Source organism: Mercenaria mercenaria, chromosome 2, assembly GCF_021730395.1.
Source record: "Mercenaria mercenaria strain notata chromosome 2, MADL_Memer_1, whole genome shotgun sequence".
NCBI lineage: Eukaryota > Metazoa > Mollusca > Bivalvia > Venerida > Veneridae > Mercenaria > Mercenaria mercenaria.
The window spans coordinates 44,262,908-44,284,963 of record NC_069362.1 but is presented as its reverse complement, the minus strand read 5'-3'; the positions used below and the strand labels follow the sequence as shown (position 1 = coordinate 44,284,963).

The 22,056-nt window shown below is 35.6% G+C and overlaps 1 protein-coding gene across 5 annotated transcripts in view; it reads left to right on the top strand.

The window, feature by feature from the left end:
- Positions 1–18,083, top strand: part of LOC123563839 (ADP-ribosylation factor-binding protein GGA1-like) — a 34,706-nt gene extending 16,623 nt beyond the window's left edge. The window contains exons 7-18 of one of the 5 annotated variants that reach the window (XM_053536464.1): positions 160–297; positions 721–805; positions 1,301–1,402; positions 1,829–1,843; positions 3,203–3,322; positions 7,392–7,507; positions 12,479–12,767; positions 13,217–13,355; positions 13,845–14,104; positions 15,147–15,310; positions 16,104–16,214; positions 17,064–18,082. In XM_053536464.1, the coding sequence (XP_053392439.1) occupies positions 160–297; positions 721–805; positions 1,301–1,402; positions 1,829–1,843; positions 3,203–3,322; positions 7,392–7,507; positions 12,479–12,767; positions 13,217–13,355; positions 13,845–14,104; positions 15,147–15,310; positions 16,104–16,214; positions 17,064–17,156 (1,632 nt within the window). In that variant the 3' untranslated portion in view covers positions 17,157–18,082. Of the gene's footprint in view, positions 1–159; positions 298–720; positions 806–1,300; positions 1,403–1,828; positions 1,844–3,202; positions 3,323–7,391; positions 7,508–12,478; positions 12,768–13,216; positions 13,356–13,844; positions 14,105–15,146; positions 15,311–15,811; positions 15,986–16,103; positions 16,215–17,063 lie in introns of those variants that run through there. The other 4 variants (XM_053536466.1, XM_053536465.1, XM_053536468.1 and 1 more) reach the window with 4 other exon arrangements.
- The last annotated feature ends 3,973 nt before the right edge of the window (positions 18,084–22,056 follow it).

Here is a 22,056-nt window from a genome sequence, read left to right as displayed (position 1 = left end):
AGCTCAGTATTTAAATTGACCAATGGCAAGCTTGCATTCTGAGACTGGTCTTCAGTGTTAGTTTTATACCTGTCTGCTATATTTTTCCGTTACAGTTTCTTTTTTGTTTCGGGCCTACTTTGCGATGCATGGCTCTAATTATATGTAACTGTATTTCAGGACACAGAAAGAATGGAGAAAGTATCACGGAGAATCAATGAGCTGGAAACAATTCATGCAAATTCTAAACTGTTAAATGAAATGGTGAACCATTACAACCCTCAATCAACAACAGAGTCTGAGAAAGAAATGATGAAGGTTTGGTTTTGTTTAAACTTTCCTTTATACATTTTAGAACATCAATTTAAAAATACAAGAAAATTAAAAGGTGTTATTTTCACTTAATGTGGATCATAAAAAAGATTTTTACTGAAATTGTATCCCAACAGTCTTAAAGTAAAGGTACACTGTATCTGACACACTTTTGGAATTATAAAATAAAACCAGCATTATTTGTAGTACTTACAGATTTCCACATTGATTTTTTTTGTTAATAGAGTTTTAAAAGTTTTTCTCTTTACAGCAAGTGAACTCTAAATTCTGACACCAAATTGCTTGATGTATCCCCTTTTGCAAAGATTTAATCAAACTGTGTGTCAAATTATTGACATCATTGTTATAAGAAACAATAAAATCATTTGGTTTCTTTCTGGTACTGTATATATTTGTTTATATTTTCAGGAGTTGTATGATTCCCTAGAGAAATTGCGGCCAAAGCTGTTTCGTCTGGCCAGTGAGACAGAAGAGTCCGACACTGATGGACTTAGTATGTAGCTGTTTATTTTGTAGCAGTATGACTGTTTAGAGAAGTTTGTATATTGTTAAACTGTTGAACTGCAAGAAATTCTCGGACGTTTCATTATTTTACAGGATTTTTCTTTGAAAAAGAGGTAAAGGTTAACAAGCAAATTATGGCAATGTATGGTTTAACACTGCTGTGAAAAAAGAAGTTTACAAGATCTTTGTGCACTTTACTTTGTAAACCCTGTTGAGTTTTTGACCTGCTTTTGACCTCTGGCTCTCAAACCCTTATACTGCAGTGCTCGTTTTGTAATTTGAAACTATCTGTAATAATCTTGAATGTTGAATGTATATATAATTCAAATTATTTAGTTAAATAAACTCCCAGTAAGCAGTGTAGTGCTAGGACCTATGTTCTAACTTCTAGGTTGACCATTGGAAATTTTATTTCGTATGTTTTACCAAATTGAATATTCTACATTTTGTATATTAAGATAATGAAGTTATTTCATTCTTTCAGATACAATACTGAAAGCCAATGATGAAGTGGCTCTTACTATGTCACAGTACAAGAAGGTTGTTGAAGGTATCACACAGAATGGACAAACAGAAAACTCGAGAGGTAAATATTTCTACGTCTCAGTTATCATACACAACTACATTTACATATTATCCATGAAATTTGCATGAAAGGTATATCCAGAATAAGTTTTAGAGTCATGTCTGCAGAAGTATTACTTCGTTTTCTCAGTATTTCAAAATACTATGTTAGTATCTGAATGAAGTCTGGCTACTGTAGATTGGATAATATTTGCATATGCTTTTTTAAATGATTTGATGGTTAGCAACCTTATTTCTGGTATTAAGAATTTGCAAAACATGAGTTTTTGTGTTCTAAGACCTGATGCAGATTAATATTCATAAATACTTTGAATTGTTGAGTTGACATTATTTTCTAATATAAACAAAAATAAATCCATCACAAATATTACCCAATCTACAGTATTTCATTAGCAATCTTACATTTTTTGTTTGTTTAATTTTTCAGAAGACTTTTTGAAAGGTAATCCACTAAAATACAAAATCATTTCCTATCACAACCTTATATATAATCATGCTTATAATTTTCTGTCCCTTATAAGAGGGAAATATATCTACAGTAGTATGAATGAGCCTCGCCATGATAAAACCAACATAGTGCATTTGCGACCAGCATGGATCCGGACCATCCTGCACATCCACGCAGTCTGGTCAAGATCCATGCTGTTCGCTTTCAAGGCCTGTTGCAATAATAAGAGAAACTGTTAGCGACAGCATGAATCCTGATAAGACTACGCAGATGCGCAGGCTGGTCTGAATCCATGCTGGGCGCAAATGTACTATGTTGGTTTCTCATGGTGCGGCTCAAATTATGATAGATATTTCAGTTCTATATTTCTGTAGTTCCGGAGCTATTAACTATTTTAAGGAGATCGGTATATCTTGTTTTGTAATTTTCAATATGTTATTAGAAGGACGAGCTTTTAGATAACAAAATATTTAAGGTAGTGCTTCCATAATGACATTCAGCAATTTCTAATATTGTTCTATTATTTCTGCATTCTTCGACCGTAAATGTTTCTAATAAGGGCAGTGGTTTCTGGAGCAGCCATGGAGTGTCGAAATCACATACGGCAAAAACATAATCAGACAAAAATTACCGTCAATTCATCATTATGGATTCACTACCTTAAAGATGAGTTAAACTGCAAAAATATCAGAGCTTTGAGATAACATTGCAGATGATGGACTCGGTGTCTCATTGCAAAGTATATGTTCTCTTTACCTGTGTGACTAAAAGCACTACTGTGTTATCATTACATTAATATTTGAGCCATGCCATGAGAAAACCAACATAGTGCGTTTGTAACCAACATGGATCCAGACCAGTCTGTGCATCCGCGCAGTCTTGTCAGGATTAATGCTGTTCGCTAACAGTTTCTCTAATTGCAATAGGCCTTGAGAGCGAACAGCATGGATCCTGACCAGACTGTGCGTATGCGCTAGCTGGTCTGGATCCATGCTGGTCGCAAACGCACTATGTTGGTTTTCTCATGGCGCAGCTCATTTGTGGGGAAATAATTTTTGTGGATTTTGTGGTTGCGTCAATCAACAAAATTAAATCCAAATTAACAGAATAATTGTCAAACTCCTTTTGTATTCAAAAGTTGAAAACCTTGAATTATTAACAAAACAGTGCACAAAATGAAATCATTTCACAGTATTCAATGTCACTTGCCTTCACCTATGCATGGTACCTCCTTTTAGGATTTTGAAACCATTTAGAATTGTTTACATGTAGCAGATTGCCATTTTTATTTTCAGGATTTTAAATCATTAAGAGCCATTAAACAAATTATTATGTGTAACCATTTATGTACAGGTGATAGTTCCCTGGTAGATTTGAACCTTGATCAGTTCCAACCTGCCCCTAGCACTCACAGCAATAACCAGCCCAGCAGCACAGCTTCATCATTTCTAGATGATGAAATGCTTTCCTTAGGTAACACTACCATTTGTGTTTTGTATACAGTTTCAGGGTATTTTATAAGTTTCTTTTTAGCCTGACTTGAAAGAATAGGTTGAGCTATTGCACTGGACCTTTTATTGGCCTACATGTTCGAGCTGGTTCAGTTTTTAGCTCACCTGAGCACAAAGTGCTTCGGGTGAGTTTTTGTCATCGCCCTTGTCCATTGGCGGTGGCCGTCCACAATTTCTTGTGAACATGATAGAGACCACATTTTGCAATCGATTTTAATCAGCCATATAGAGACTTCATTTATGATTTGATTTGATAGAAACTTGCAAAATATCTTTAACAGCAGTAGATCTTGGATTCCATGATGAATCTGTCGGGTCCAATTATAGGTTCTGGAGTTACGGCCCTTGATTGATCCCTGAAAGTGCCAAAATTTGTTAATTTTTACCTTGGGAACACAATAGAAGTGACATTTTACTTTCGATTTTAACCACAATTACACACAATAAGATCTCGGTTCCTTTCGATAACCGGCTAGATTCCATCATGGGTTCTAGAGTCACTGCCCCTTAAAGGGGCAAAATTTTCTATTTTAGCCCTTTCAACTATATAGAGGTTTCATTTATGCTTTGATTTGATACAAACTTGCACAGAATGTTTATCTTGATGATATCTAGGGCAAGATAGAAACTGGGTCATGTATTGTCAAAAACTAGGTCACCAGATCAAATCAAAGGAAAAGCTTGTTAACACCCTAGAGGCCACATTTATGACCCTATCTTCATGAGACTTGGCCAGAATGTTTATCTTGATGATTCCTTTGCCAGCTTCAAAACTTGAGTTATATGGGGGTCAAAAACTTGGTTACCAGGTCAAATCAAAGGAAAAGCTTGTAAACACCCTAGAGGCCACATTTATGACCCTATCTTCATGTGACTTGGCCAGAATGTTTATCTTGATGAATCCTATGCCAGCTTCAAAACTTGAGTTATATGGGGGTCAAAAACTTGGTTACCAGGTCAAATCAAAGGAAAAGCTTGTAAACACTTTTCAGGCCACATTTATGATCCTATCTTCATGAAACTTGGTCAGAATATATATCTTGATGATTCCTATGCCATGTTCAAAACTGGGTCCTGTGGGGTCAAAAACTAGGTCACCTGCTCAAATCAAAGGAAAAACTTGTTAACACTCTAGAGGCCATATTTTTGTTCCTATCTTCATGAAACTTGGTAAGAATGTTTATCTTGATGGTTCGTAGGCCAAGTTCGAAACTGGGTCATGTGGGGTCAAAAACAAGGTCACCACTCAAATTACAGGGAAAGCTTGTTAACACTCTAGTGGCCACAATTATGATAAAGTCAGATATAGTTGTGTTTGACCATAACTCCTCGACCAAGTTCATTAACTAGCCAAGTCGCCCCAGGCACTTCAGAATTATGGCCCTTGAATTACCCAAAATCAGCCTTTATACTCTTCAAAGGTATATTTGTAGTGAGTAAACAGTATATAAAGACTGACTTGCTATTTAGATGATTAGGCAGTTGTGGGAGTCATGCGCTTTTCTCAGAAGCAGCTCTAGTTTTATAAAGTTTTTACTGGCAAAGCTCTAATTCAGAGTCAAGCACTGAGAAAGGTCGAGCGTGCTGTCTTACAGACAGCTCTTGTTCAAATCAGTGTTGAAAAATCTCAGGCACACAATCTTATCTTTTCTATTGGCTGAATGATCTTAATGAATCTTTATGTTTTTTAAAAAATGTGGAATTCTGTATTGAAGGAAACATTATATGAATCTGTAGAACTACCTGAAGCAAAATTGTTTCTCCTTTTGTACTTTGTATAATTTATGTCGATATATGCATTCATGTAACCTATTCTTGTGAGAAGGCTTTTGAATAGTCAACTGTTGCTATCCTCGGACAGTTCTCTGGAATTGTACATGCAAATACAACTTTTTGACCTTGAAGACGTCTTTGGTTAACTTCAAGAACTAAATCATACTTACCTTAATTTACCTATGAAATTTATGAAGCTATTATTGAAAAAAAAAACTTTCCTGACAGTAAAGAAAATCCTGCACTGCTTATATGTATCCAGCAGAGCTTATTTCACTAGAACCTTCAACATATTACACAATACATAATTTCACGTGAGGAGCCATCCAGCTGGCTGATAGAAGTCGGTTGTTCTACCGAGGTGCCCACCCATGCCTGCAATAATGCACGAAGGGGCACCTCAGATTTTCCTCAACCATCAATAGCTTGAAAGTTGCTGCATGACTTGAAATAGTGTGACATTTACACCCGCCCCACCACCTACCACCACCATCACAAAAAATCATTTCATTCAGTTACACTTTGTTTAATATGTGGAAAAGAAAACTAGATCAATTTGTATTTTCTATAGCTTATGCAAAATAGAAATATTTTTTAGGGACAAAAGGGACAAATTTTTCCTTAATTTTGCATAATTGATTTTGATTTTTTCCCGAAAAAAGTCTGTTTTTAGTTACTTTAGCTGGAATAATTTGCATTTAACTTGCTTTTAAAAGTCACACGAAAGTATCTGATAATACATTGTTCAGCTTTGATGAGATGCTTAAAAGTGAAAAAAAGTGCCTGTTAGCAAGTCAATAACATTGTGATTGAAGTATTAGATGTTTGGTGTAAGGTAGTTCTGCATGTTTCGTTCGAAATATTTTCTACAATATAGAATTTGATTAAACTCCGATTTTTCAAAACTTCAAAATATACTTAAAACATTTAGCAAATAAAAAGGATAAGGTGGTGTGTTTGATTTTTTGCTAGACTGATTTAAAAATGTAGATTTTAATGAAACTTCTCACAGTCATAGGTTAACATAATGGCCTACAATGTGGTGAAATAAAATGTATAGGTCCGTTAACTTTGCTTATTTTTGAGATATTTAACCATGATTAAAGTGAACCGAACATTTCAAGCTATTTTTAAGACATTATTTTGAATTATTTAACGTGTCAGATGTTTTGATATAATATCTTAACTTTACAAAGATAGTGACAGTGCCATTTTAATAAATTTACTCACAGGTTGCCATTATTAATTTAATTCATTAACTAATTTACATTTCTGTACGCCGAATCCAGGCTTTATTCTGCGTTTTCTGGATAAATGGCGTTACGCCATCACTGCCGGTTAATCAAACGTGCAGAACTACCTTAAAGACATGGCCATACTTTGAAGTTGCATTTTGAAGCCAGTGTTTATCCTGAATGTTAACCTTGAAGTGTTTAAAAAGGTTAACTTAAAGTATAAAATGCAAAGAAACATGTGTCTGAACTGGCAGCAATATGTTAAAGGGATTAATTTATGTAAGTCATACCTGGTATGAATTATGAATATTAATATGTTAAAAAGGCTTGTTAGCAGATTTATTTCATAGTTTTCAAAATATTGATAGTATTTTGATTTGTTAAATATTATAAGTGAGAATTATACACAAAGTAATTACAGTAAGAGAAAATTCTTTTGCAGTCTGAAAATTAAACAGAAAATTATTTACTGTGTTAGTTACGCAATATAAAGTGCATACTACAGTGGAAGAAATTTTTCTGTACATACTATAATTCTCTTAAAACATTAACTGGACATTGCTAAATATTTAGAAAAAAAAAATGTATTCTGTGAATTAGGTAATATTTGCCAGGGTTATATGTTAGCTGATTTTGGCTATAAGAGTACACACATAAAAACAAAACTTGTGGAATTATAAAACAAAAGCATGAATTGTAATACACAATAAATATCTACAATGTGCAAATTCATGGCAAGTAAGTCTGGGGTTTATTAAATCCTTAAATAAATGTGACAGGAAAAATTAGTATTGTATATACATTTTGAGGCAGTGTTGATATTTATTTATTTATGAAATATTTGAGTCTTAAGTTTGAAGTTTAACACATGTATAAGTAAGTTTGGTTATATTTAAGCTGCATAAGGATTTATATGTTCTGAGAAATTTGCTATGGTTTACATTTGTCTCTCCTAGTAAATTGGGAATCCCTTTTGTTCTCTATATTTGAGTTTTACTAATTTTGATGATATGAAATATTTAGGTTTGAAATCTCCACCTGCCACACCTGGTACCCAGACTAACAGTACTGACGCTGACAGTCTTCTGTCTGATCTTGATGAAATCTTTGCACCGTCAGCTTCCTCCACATCTCAGCAGGTAAATTCTTCTTGTTGTTCATCTCCTTTTTAGCTCACCTGAGCACGAAGTGCTCAAAGGTGAGCTTTTGTGATCGCCCTGTGTCCGTTGTCGTTTGTCGTCGGCGTCAACAATTTGACTGTTAACACTCTAGAGGTCACAATTTTGAGCCAATCTTAATGAAACTTGGTCAGAATGTTACCCTCAATAAAATCTTGGACGAGTTTGATATTGGGTCATCTGGAATCAAAAACTAGGTCACCAGGTCAAACCAAAGGAAAAGTTTGTTAACACTCTAGAGGTCACAATTTTGGCCCAGTCTTAATGAAACTTGGTCAGAATGTAACCTTCAATAAAATCTTGGACGAGTTCGACATTGGGTCATCTGGGTTCAAAAACAGGGTCACCATGTCAAATCAAAGGAAACGCTTGTTAACACTCTAAAGGTCACAATTTTGGCCGGATCTTAGTGAAACTTGGTCAGAATGTTACCCTTAATAAAGTCTTGGACGAGTTTGATATTGGGTCATCTTGGGTCAAAAACTAGGTCACCAGGTCAAATTAAAGGAAAAGTTTGTTAACACTGTAGAGGCCACATTTATGACTGTATCTTCCTGAAACTTGGTCAGAATGTTAATCTTAATGATCTCAAGGTGCAGTTTGAATGTGGGTCATGTAGGATCAAAAACTAGGTCACCAGGTCAAATCAAAGGAAAAGCTTGTTTACACTGTAGAGGCCTCATTTATGACCATATCTTAATGAAACTTGGTCAGAATATTAATCTTGAGGCTCTATAGGTTAAGTTCAAATGTGGGTCAGGTGGGGTCAAAAACTAGGTCACTAGGTCAAATCAAAGATAAAGCTTGTTAACACTCTAGAGGCCAGATTTATGACTGTATCTTCATGAAACTTAGTCAGAATGTTAATCTTGATGATTTGTAGGTCAGTTCGAACCTGGATCATGTCGGGTCAAAAACTGGGTCACCGGGTCAAATCAAAGGAAAAGCTTGTTAACACTGTAGAGGCCACATTTATGACTGTGTCTTCATGAAACTTGGACAGAATGGTAATCTTGATGATCTCAAGGGCCAGTTTGAATCTGGGTTATGTAGGATCAAAAACTAGGTCACCAGGTCAAATCAAAGGAAAAGCAAGTTTACACTGTAGAGGCCACATTTATGACCATATCTTAATGAAACTTAGAATGTTAATCTTGATGCTCTATAGGTCATGTTCAGATCTGGGTCAGGTGGGGTGAAAAATTAGGTTACCAGGTCAAATCAAAGGAAAAGCTTGTTAACAGTGTAGAGGCCACATTTATGACCCTATCTTCATGAGACTTGGTCAGAATGGTAACCTTGATGATCTCAAGGTCCAATTTGAATCTGGGTCATGTCGGGTCAAAAACTAGGTCACTAGGTCAAATCAAAGGAAAAGCTAGTTTACACTTTAGAGGCCACATTTATGACCATATCTTAATGAAACTTGGTCAGAATGTTAATCTTTATGATCTTTAGGTCAATATGTCAGGTGAGCGATACAGGGCCTTCATGGCCCTCTTGTTAATGTTTATCTTGCAAATGTTATTATGCCTCCCTTCGAAGAAGGAGGAGTATATTGTTTTGCAGATGTCAGTTGGTCTGTCTGTCGGTCTATCAGTTGGTCGGTGTGTATGTAGACCAATCCATTTCCGGATTATAACTCAAGAACGCTTGGGCCTAGGATCATGAAAGTTAATAGGGAGATTGGTCATAACCAGCAGATGACCCCTATTGATTTTGAGATAGTAGGTTAAAGGTCAAGGTCACAGTGACTCAGAACAGTTAAACGGTATCCGGATGATAAATCAAGAATGCTTAAGCCTAGGGTCATGAAAATTGACAGAAAGATTGGTCATGACCAGCAGATGACCCCTATTGATTTTGAGATCGATAGGTCAAAGCTCAAAGTCACAGTGACATGGAACAGTTAAATGGTTTCCTGATGATAACTCAAAAATGCTTTGGCCTAGGATCATGGAAGTTGACAGGGAGGTTGTTCATGACCAGCAGATGACCCCTATTGATTTTTAGGCCAGTAGGTCAAAGGTCAAGGTCACAGTGACCCTGAACATTTAAACGGTTTCTGAATGATAACTCAAGAACACTTCGGCCTAGGATCGTGAAAATTGATAGGGAGGTTGGTCATGACCAGCAGATGACCCCTATTGATTTTGAGGTCAGTAGGTCAAAGGTCAAGGTCACAGTGACCAAATAGTTTCGGAACAGTTAAATGGTTTCTGGACGATAACTTTAGAACGCTTAGGCCTAGGATAACGAAACTTGATAGGGAGGTTGATAATGATCAGCAGATTACCACAATTGATGTTGAGGTCAGTAGGTCAAGGTCACAGTGACCCAGAACAGTTAAACCATTTCAGGATGATAACTTGGGCCTAGGATCATGAAAGTAATATATGGAGGTTGTCAGGTTGATCATGACCAGCAGATGACCCTTATTGATTTTGAGGTCAGTAGGCCAAAAGTCAAGGTCACAGTGACCCGGAACAGTTAAACCATTTCCGGAATATAACTTGAGAACGCTTGGGCCTAGGATCACGAAACCTTATAGGAAAGTTGATCATCACCAGCTGATGACCTCTGTTTATTTTAAGGTCAGTAGGTCAAAGGTCAAGGTCACATTTGCCCAGAACAGTAGAACTTTTATGTACAGTGACCAAATAATTTTTGTTCCTTGTGCAAATACTGAATGCATCAAGGGGGGCATTTCGTGTTCTACGAGCTCTTGTTACTGTAGGGATTGTTGTCTTGGAGGCGGAGGCGAGATTTTAGTTTTTAGCATAGTTTTGAGTATTTCTAGAAAAAATAAGGCCAAAGTTATGAGCTGATAACATAAAAAAATCTTGTACAGTATATTTCTGTTTCTTTGCAACAGTCAGATTATTTCTATAGTCACATGATTATTACACATGACCACAGTAATAAATGTTCCATTAGGGGAGGTTATCAGTGTTGGGACAGAACTATATTCCTTTGTGAGAATGATAATATTAAGCATAAAAAAAGCCCAAGAAATTGTAGTTTGGCTTCTACCTCTGTTTCGTGCAAGGAAGATGTCAATTGGCTGTCGAGAATAAGTTTGTATTGATATCTAACTGAGGAACATTTACAGGTTACAGGCTGTCCTTAGTTAAGTGAAATACTGTTAAAAATTTGTGTAGTAGCAATCAAATAAGATACAGAGAATAATGAATTTTTCATGTGTTCTATATCAAGCATTATACAATCAAACTTGTGCTAAACATCACTGGATAATCAAACTCAGCTGTAAAAGCTTCCAAGTTTTTATTTTCAGTTTAAGCATATTTTAACATATGAATGAAGACCATTTCAGGGAAAGACCTCCTTTTGGTTCTTCTTAACATGGTCGTCCTATACTGTGAATTCATTAATATTCGTGGGGGACTAATTTTCGTGGATTTTGTTGTTGAGTCAATCCACGAAATTTTATCCCAACGAACAAGTAAAATTCCTCTTCATGTTATGTTCAAAAGTTGAAATCCACGAATTCATATCTCCACGAAATTGCCGTTTTGACCAAAACCGCGAAATTTTGTGCCCACGAAATTAAATGATTTTACAGTATAAGATTTGACTGTTCGATTTTGCTATGATCAGCATTTGTTGAGCAGATACATTAATTTTCAGTAAGTATTACCAATCTGAGGATTTTTCACAGGGCATTGTACTTTGTTACTTTTGTTCTCCATTCATATCAAACCAACAGTAATAGAAAGATGGATGGTTGTGCATGAAAGTATTAAGTTATTGTAGATACAGCTATGAATTGACTTGTTCAGAGGCCCTGTATTTCTATACAGATTAACGGTATATAGTTTTGATTTGTTCACAAGTCCCTGTATTTCTAGTTTTACAATATTTTTATGCCCCAGGCATCTACTGATGCGGGAGGCATATAGTGATTGTCCTGTCCGTCTGCCCTTCGTTCGTTCGTTCGTCTGTCCGTCCGGTTAACCAAATGGGACCGTTTCATCTAGCATCAATACCCCTTACTAGAATGACTTGATACTAATGCAGATGTAACCTGTGACCATTCCTCATCTTCACACATCACCTGACCACAGTTTGACCTTGACCTTGACCTCATTTTGGACTTAGGTTGCTTTATATGGGCCATCTCTTGGTTAACCAAATGGGACCGTTTCGTCTAGCATCAATACCCCTTACTAGAATGACTTGATACTAATGCAGATGTAATCTGTGACCATTCCTCATCCTCAGTTTGACCTTGACCTTGACCTCATTTTGGACTTAGGTTGCTTTATATGGGCCATCTCTTGGTTAACCAAATGGGACCATTTTGTCTAGCATCAGTACCCTTTACTAGAATGACTTGATACTAATGCAGATGTAATTTGTGACCATTCCTCATCTTCACACATCACCTGACCTCAGTTTGACCTTGAACTTTACCTCGTTTTGGACTTAGGTTGCTTTGTATCGAGAAGGATGCCACCGGGGGCATCGAGCGTTTATTGAACGCAGCTCCTTGTTTTTTTCACTGGTCTCTGTATTTATTTAAATTGTTCACATGACTGGTATTTCTGTAAAGTTTTACACTTACTAAACTTTTTCACAGACCTCTGAATTTCTATACAGTTTTACATTATTTTAATTTATTCACAGGTCCCTATATTTCTATACATTTTCACACTATCTTAAATTGTTCACACTCCCTGTATTTCTGTACAGTTTTACACTATCTTAAATTGTTCACAGATCCATGTATTTCTAAACAGTTTAACACTATTTTAATTTGTTCACAGGCCTCTGTATTTCTCTAAAGTTATAGAGTATTTCATTTGTTCACAGGCCCCTGTATTTCTTTACAGTTTTACGCTATTTTAAATTATACACAGGCTCCAGGCCTGTATTTCTGTGCATTTTTACAATATTTTAACTTGTTTTCAGGCAGCTGTATTTCCACCCAATGCTTTTGCTATGAACCAGCCTGTGTCTGCAATGACCAACATGGTAGCTGCACCAGTAGCCAGTAGCAGTATGGGTTTTAGTCATCCTGCAGGTCACATTGGCTTAAACCAAGGTCAACCTACTATGAGCTTAAACCAAGGTCAACCAGTAATGGGCTTAAACCAGGGTCAACCAACTATGGGTTTCAGCCAACCATCACTACAGCCTGTAGCCAGTGGTGTGGTTGGGTCCATGCCGCAAAAACAACCTCAGATGCCAGCAACTCAAGGTAGTACATTTGTATCAGACTCAGAATTGCACACTGTATTAATTTTAATTTCTTGTTATTAAGCTGTTGTTTTACAAGTACACTAGAAAAAAAAAGGAATTTATTGTATAAAATTTATCTTGGGAAGACTGAATGGCAATCATCCATTTTGAAATTCTCACAAATTTTCATGATGTCAAGATTTGATACTGTTGAGGCAGTAAATTCATGGGCATGGAACTTTCCAGTTACGTCAGCTATTGTCAGTAATTTTCCTATTACGCCAAACTGTTGTCTATAAATTTCCTATTATGTCAACAGTTTGTCTAAAAATGTTCCTATTACATCAGCTGTTGTCTAATTTTCTTGTTACATCAACTGTTGTCTATTACTTGAACAGTCCTATGAGCTGACCTTGCCAACAGCTTGTATTTATTGATAATGGAGAGAATTCTGTTTTTTTTTTTCAGGGTCTGTGTTTGATACGAAGCCAATGCAGAAGGTGTCAGAGTCACAAGGGAAAGCATTGGATGATTTGAATGCTCTCGGCCAGTCACTTATGCAACAAAATCTGACAAAAAATACAGCCAACTACTCTTTTAATCAGACGTAAGTGCTCAGGATTCTCAAATCACCATTAGCATTCTAAAGGCTCATAATGCCTTTGTTTAAAATGTGGCTGTTATTAACCTATACTGTGTTGGTGCGTCGTAAAACCCAAATAAATAAATAAATAAATATGAACATAAATTGTATTAATTTCTTGTTAAATCATATTTCTGATAATTCTTTTCTCTAATATTTATCAAAGATTTGAATTCTGATGAACATAATAGAAAGTTTAATTTGAATATGCTGTTTTTGATTACCTCCCTTTACGTCTCAAACTGTAAACGTTCATGTGCGGTATGAAAATTAGCGCATTTCTAACCATGTAATTACACATAAAATTTATTTGGAAAGCTGTTTCATCCATTTTTAACATAAAATTAAAAGCCATTTGGAACTTTAAAATGCAATGTATTGATATTTCCTGTTTATCACTGAAAACGTTCTACAAAAAGGTTTACACATGTCTGTATTAAATATCTGTTACAGTCAAAAGCCAGGAAAAATTCCGTTAAACCAATTGGCATCTGGTCAGATGGCACAGACCACACCCATACCATCTCAAATCCTGCAGACCACCCCTGTACCATCTCAACCAACTGTTGCTATGGCAACTCATCCTCCACCCGTTGCCATGGTATCTGGGTCAGGGGACACAACTCTACTGGGATCATCACCAGCTACACCAAAAACAACTGAGGTTAAACCACTTACAGATGTGTTTGTTGCTTTAGAATCCATACAGCCAGGTAAATACATTCTTAACCCATACCCTGCTAAATATCTATAATAGATTTGTCCATCTTTCAATTTGGACAGTACCATTGACTGTTAAAAAGGGGTGCTTACCAAAAAAAAGATACTGACTGAATGGCGAACAGTGCAGACCATGATCAGCCTGCACATCTTGGTCTGCACTGGTTGCAAAGGTAGAATCACTTGCCGCCAGCAGGCTAAGGGTTAATTACCATTTTTTTCTGTTTAGATATTTCATATATTACAAGTAAATACAATCTTATTGTTTGTATCTGTTTCCAAGAAGTAAAAACTATGGCAGAATGAGGTTGGGCAGTGGTATGACAAGAGGAGTTGTATTTGATTTTGTTTTGGAGATATTTCATTGACATTCAGAGAACAAGCGATTAAAAGTGACAGTTGATATATCTTACTTGTAGTATCTGTTTGAAATAGAGCAGAAAAATCTTGGGTTATGTTGCCAATAATAAGCATACTTGTTAATAATGCAAGAAAGAATCTCAGTAGGATATTGCATTGATTTGTTTAATCAAGATAGAGGACTGGTAATGAAAATCAGCAACTCTGTGTGTTCAGTGAAATCCTTTAATTTCATTGGCCCAGCTGCTATTGTGTGGGGATATAAAATCATGGATTTTGCCTTCGAACATGAAAAAAGTTTTACTCATTTGTTGGGATTTATTTCAAGGTTTGATGCAACCATGAAAATCTCAGTCACCCATGAATATTAATGATTTTACAGTATTCTGTTGTGCTGTTTTGACTTCCTTCTGGCGTTTATATAGCTCATTCATTCATATGAGTGTCCATACCTACTAAGAAATGCAGAAATTGCAGGTGGAGAAAACGTTATTGAATGAAAATTGCATGTTGCCATTACTGACAAAATGAAATGGGAATTTTTCAGTGTACAGATACTAGTTATTGTTAATGTGGCTATCATGTGTAAAAGTATATGGTTCCAAAAAATATTTCATCATCTTATTAATACCTAAACATCATTCTAATCAGTCACCAGTCACCATTATATTTCAGGCTCAGCTCCACCAGTGAGTGCCTATGACAAGAATGGACTGAAAGTTTTAATACATGTAGCGAAGGACCGTCCACGAGAAGATGTTATAGTGATGGTTATTTCAGTTCTCAGTACAAACACATCCCCTGTAAAAGCCTTTATATTCCAGGCTGCAGTCCCAAAGGCAAGTACACATATCTACCGTAAATTTCTGAAAAATGCGCACAGCTTTTTAGTCCTTGGACAACCCCTTATAGATGCGTTATACACAGGTTTAGTCTATTTCCCAACTTCAAAAGAAGTTTGACATTTTCTGCTATTTTGGTAAAGGGAAACTACTCGTTTTAAACTTCTAGGCTAAATACCAAGGTTGCCAATTGTTACAAACTAAATAAGAATTGTTATAATATAATATGGTTTTAAACAAAGGTCATTTTATGTAAATTAAATGGATCTAGTAATATTTTAAAGAAAAAAGAAAAGTAGTAACTGTTATGATACTTATTAAGGATCAAGTGTTTTTAATTACCAGATTAATAATGAATTTTCAGTTAATGAAGGTAAAGTTACAGCCTCCGTCAAAAATTTGATATTTTATAATATGTTTTCAGGTAATGAAAGTAAAGTTACAGCCTTCATCTGCCACAGGTTTACCAGCATTTAATAATTTGTAATGTGTTTTCAGGTAATGAAAGTAAAGTTACAGCCTCCGGCCACCACAGGTTTACCAGCATTTTATAATTTGTAATGTGTTTTCAGGTAATGAAAGTAAAGTTACAGGCTCCGTCCAGCACAGGTTTACCAGCATTTAATAATTTGTAGAGTGTTTTCAGGTAATGAAAGTAAAGTTACAGCATCCGTCAGCCACAGGTTTACCAGCTTTTAATAGTAGTGTGTTTTCAGGTAATGAAAGTAAAGTTACAGCCTCCGTCAGCCATAGATTTACCGGCATTTAGTGATTAATAATGTGTTTTCAGGTAATGAAAGTAAAGTTACAGCCTCCGTCAGCCACAGATTTACCAGCATTTAATCCTATACTCCCTCCTTCAGCCATAACTCAAGTAATGCTTATAGCTAATCCACAAAAGGTAATATACTTTGCAGTCTTTGCTTGTGAAAAAAAGGTCTTGTTCATAGTCAGATATTAACTGAATTTTTAAAGATAATCTGTTAATGATATAAAGTGTGTAATATTTCCTTGCAAATTTTATCGATCTACAGCAGTTTGAACTGTTGCACTGTACAGCGAATTAGGCCGAGTGCTGAAGAATCCCTTTCTGTGCCACTTGTCAATGGTTAAATAAATAAATGAGCCGCACCATGAGAAAACCAACATACTGTGAAATCAATAATATTCGTTGGGGACTAATTTTCGTGGATTTCGTGTTGAGTCAACCTAGAAATTTAATCCCAACGAACAAGTAAAATTCCGATTCATTTTATGTTCAGAAGTTGAAATCCACGAATTCATATCCCCACGAAATTGCTGTTTTAAACAAAACCACGAAATTTCATGCCCGAGAAATTAAATGATTTTACAGTAGTGGCTTTGCGACCAGCATGGATCCAGACCAGCCTGCGCAGTCTGGTCAGGACCCATGCTGTTCGCTAACGGTTTCTCTAATTGCAATAGGCTCTGAAAGCGAACAGCATGGATCCTGATCAGCCTGGTGGAAGTTCTTGTAAAGTTGTTAAAAATCAACAGCACAAATTCACTTAAATGTGTCCTTCTGTAGCAGTTGATAAAATACTGGTTTTGAAGTTGAAGAACTGTGTTCAGAGGCCATTTTCAATGCATCCTTGCCAGCAGTCAATTTTTAAGTTGTGCTCAGAATCGGTTAAATATTCATGTTTAAAATTGGAGTCCAGTCCATTAAATAAGACCCTGATTTCTCTTGTAGAATTTCTTACTAATATGAAAAACTATTATTTTTCAGGAAAAGATAAGGTTAAAATTCAAGATTTCTTACTCCATAAACAATGAGACACATACGGATGTTGGAGACATTGATAGTTTTACAGTACAATGAGGGACAGGATAACTACTTAATGACAGTGGAAGGAATATGTTCTTAAATATGTGATAAGATGATTGTGTGAAACCAGCTGTGATACAAGGAATGAAGAAATAAAACCAGTCTTCATTGAAAATGATGGAATAATGGTTTTTCATTTGTGCTGATGAAAATCAGCATATGGAAGTGTGACAAAGTCAAACTCTTCAATTCAATATAATAAGTTTTTTGTTATGGTAATAGGATTGAAGTTTTTGGGTAGGCTTTTAACCCGGTCCAATGTAGAAATATTATAAGAATCTTTCACTGTTTGCAGATAAAGATGGGAATATCTGGCTCTCGTGTAACTGTTTAGGCGATAACGAGGCTCCTGCCGAGTTACCGCCTAAACAGTTACCCGAGTGCTGGATATTCCCATCTTTACCCACAGCCAGTGATTGATTCTTTTTCTTGCATGCCTTATTCTTCAATTTGTAGAAGATATAAAGAAAAACAAAGGTTTTAAGGTGCTATTTTGTTATAGTAACGTATGAATTTACGCATTCATTCAAAAATGATAGCACACGAAGAACCAAAAAGTCACTTTTTAGGAACTAGCTGTTAAAGGGATACTCGGGTGTTTTTAAGTCATAGCTCCATAATTTATTTATAATACTTTAACTCACTTAAAGGAGACAGACAGAGGCTGTTTATTGAATTAAATTTTGCAATGTGATTCGCTGTATGGCATTATGTAAATTGTGAAAAGGTGACAGGTCGTCCAGAAAAGCATCTGAATGCCAAACTCTTAAATCCTAATATGAGCCATGCCATGAGAAAACCAACATAGTGGGTTTGCGACCAGCATGGATCCAGACCAGCCTGCGCATCCGCGCAGTCTGGTCAGGATCCATGCTGTTCGCTAACAGTTTCTCCAATTCCAATAGGCTTTAAAAGCAAACAGCATGGATCCTGACCAGACTGCGCGGATGCGCAGACTGGTTTGGATCCATGCTGGTCGCAAACCCACTATGTTGGTTTTCTCATGGCACGGCTCATATTATGTCATTTTATAGTAATTTTCAGTTGTTTTTCTAACCTGGTATATAGGGCAGGTTGTCAGAAGCATAAAAAATGTGTATCTGCTTTGTCAATGGAAGAGCTGATCTATTTTAACTAAGCATGTCGGTCATTTCTATGTTAACCCTTACCCTGCTAAATTTCTATAATGAACTTGTCCATCTTCCAGTTTGGACAGTACCATTAACTGGTAAAAGATACTGAATGAATGGCGAACAGTGCAGATTATGATCTGACTGCACAGATGCAGGCTGATCATGATCTGCACTGGTCTCAAAGGCAGAATCAGTCGTGTCCAGCATGATAAGGGTTAATTTCAAGAATATTAATTTTTCGTCAACAATGCTACCTGCGTATCCCTTTAAAGGGAATTTTGTTTAACCAGAGGTATTTACCATTATAATTCTTAAAATATTTATCATACATTATAGCTTCTGTCGACAAAAACATAATTTTTGTAAAATATCTATTATCTCACTGTGAATGGATGTGTGTGCTCCACTTCTTGTGGTAAAAGATGTGGATTTGTTCAAGGTATATTCATCCATGAAGAATGAGATGCAGTACGTCATATTCAACAAATGAGGTTAAATCAGATTCTTGTAGAAGTGAAATACCATTTTGTCAATGTTTATATTTTGTGCACTTGATTTTTGTATGCTGTTCTGATATTTTGGTCACCTTTTGGGGGTATTCTATGAGAAGTAAAACATGTTCATGGAGATGGTCACACTCATGTGCTATTAAAATATATTGTATGAATTCAGTGGTTAAGGAGAAATTTGACGATGGATGCTGACTTTTTAACAGGACTGTCGGCTTTAAATAATCTAGATGTAATTATAATAACACTACTGTGGTAAGAGATGGCTGCAAGAAAATATGTAGACAAAAAGCTGACTTTTTTAACTTCCTAATGTTTTATGCTAGTATCACATTAATATATTAAGTCTGTCATGTTTAAACATTTGCTACATCTCTCGGGATAAATAGGTTCCCTCGCCCTGACATCCCTCAGGATCCTGCACATGAAAAAAAAACACACAGAATAGATGTTTTAATCAAAAAGTACTACCTTCGAAAACAGTTCTGCACATGATTATCCATGTTTTAAAAAAATAATGTTAAAAACTAGATTGACATTAGTTTCATCTCATTTTAATTGTTTAGGTGGTATTTCTACACTACATGGTATCCTGTAGAGATAATATTGCATTCAAGTTTAATAGTTGATTACACATTTGATGGAAATTTGAATATTTTTATAATTTTACCACTGTTTAGAAGAAAAAGTTGAAATACCCAATAGAAAAATAAAGCTTGCTTTAAATTTTCTTTTTTGTGTTTTGATTTTATTAATCACAGGCACTTTACTTTGTTAAAAATGATGCTTTTGTACTATACATGTGTACTTTGCATGCTTTGTATGTCTACAAACAGATTGAAAAAAAAATGATTTATTATATTTTACCAAGAATTTGTGAGAGTTGCTTTAAAAGATTACATTTATTCACATACAGTCACACCTGTGATAAAGACCTCCTCCAAATAAACGACCAGTTATAAAACCTTCCTATAAAGATCACACTATTTTCTCTTCCCATTTAACCATAATTCTAATATGCTTGTTTCTGTTAAGATAAGCTTGTGCTAAAATGATGTCATGTTTATGCGCGATGACGACAATGCTACTATACTTTATAATTATACTGTTTTAGATTAAGGGCATATTAGAATCGAAATAATATATAGCAAAATCATGTTTTACTTAAATTAATACACTTAAAATTGGTTACATGTCGCCAGAATAATTCACTTGGGCTACACCCTCGTGAAGTTATTCGCAAACGTATAACTTCTTTTTGTGTATTAATAACGTTAAAACACAGTTTTTCCATACATTATTCTTAAATAAAAAATAATTTTTCATTTCACAGATGTGGTCTTTACAGACAGTTTTGACTGTGCAATGTCAAGGACTCACGCGGAGAATTTGCAATGCTTGAACAGAAATCTCTTCAACCTTTAGCCTGCTAAATTTCTAAAATGGACTGGTCCAGCATTCAGTTTTGACAATACGATTTATTATTTGAAGGGGTGTTCACTGAAAATTTACTGACTGAATAGCAAACAGTACAGACCATGATCAGCCTGCACACAAGTGCAGGCTGATCTTTGTCTGCACTGGCCGCAAAGGCAGAATCACTTGCTGCTAGCAGGCTAAAGGTTAAACATTTTCCATTTTGTTTTACATATGTCGTACATCCAGATGTAACTTATTTTCAATGTTCACTCATGAATGTTTGTAAAATGTTTAACTGTTAGTATATTTGTGTTTGTCATAATATTTACTAATTTCTGTTTGTGCATAAATATAATGCCTTTCACTAACCAGGGTCATGTTGCTTAAAATCATATACCTATATTAGTCTTTTTCATATTAAAATTGGCATCCTTCCAGAAAACAAATCATGAGCCGGTAACTTTTGTGAAAGTGTTGTCAGTGTTTGGTTCCTCTCATCTTCCAAAAATATTGCATAATGTTGTTTTGTATGGGTAGACAGATAGGAAAAGTAAGTATGTACAGTTACAAATGAAATACAGTGCTTTGATTTAATAATGGAATTGATACATTAAAGAATGTTTCAGTCTTTACGTTGCATAATTTACTGGTTAATCAGTTAGCCTTTTGGGTTTTTCCTGGATGAAAAACTAGGGCTGTTACACCAGTGTCATTAATTTTTTTTATCACTTCATCAAGTGTAGAAGTTTGATAGATGCTAGCCTGTACTAAACTGCAGAAGCACATGTTTTTTTCCCCTATGAATCTAGTGAGCGTATCATGGGCGAATGACATTGTAGCTGCAGGTGAAGGAAATTTAATGGTTGAGAACAGAAGTGACCACTAAGGTTGGAACATACTGAATTGATTGTTACCATTATTTTTCTAAAGGTATGAACTAGGGGTTCGTGGTTGTATATAATGGTTACATTTCTATTTAAGATGTTAGTGTAGATGTTGGGGTGTGCAATAGGCAAGGTTAAAATTATTAACAGATTTAAGTTTTTATGCCCCCGAAGGCAAGCATATTAAAATTGCACTATCTGTCTGTCTGTAAATTCTTGTCTGGGCTGTAACTCAGCCATCATAAGGGATCTAGACCCCTAGCTCTAAGGTCAAGGTCACACTTAGAGGTTAAAGGTTAACAGGGTCTGTTTTGTGTGTTCAGTCCATAACTGCCATCCATGAAGGGATTTTGAAATTACTTGGCATAAATGTTCCCTATATTAAGATGACGTGTCGTTCTCAAGAGATAGACCCCTAGCTCCAAGGTCTAGGTCACACTAAGAAGTCAAAGGTGTTTCTTGTCTGGTCAATAACTCTGCCATTTATCAAGGGATTTGAAAATAATTTGACACAAATGTTAACCATATTGAGGTGTGTCATGCTTATGACCCTGGTCTCTTGGGTCAAGGTCAAGGTCACAAAATGATGTATTTTTTTTTGTACAGACAACTGTAGCATTCTTGGGAACGCTTCGGGGGCATTTGTCACCAACAGTGTTACATTTATACGACACCTTAAAAAATCAAGAAGGAATGCAGATACATTAGGGACACTAGTTTTAAACTTGGAAATCCTCAGTTGTTATTTTTACATTCATTTTGAGAAACCCACACAGTAATGCATATTGCATCATCTTCTGTCTCTCTCAAACTTTTAACGAGAACAGATGTTAAGCAACTGGTCAAGGAAATATGTAAGACTGGCCGTAACTGCAGGTGGATGTTTGATTGACATTAATTTACATGCGATACATATTAAATGTACTCGATAATGTGGCTGCTTAACATC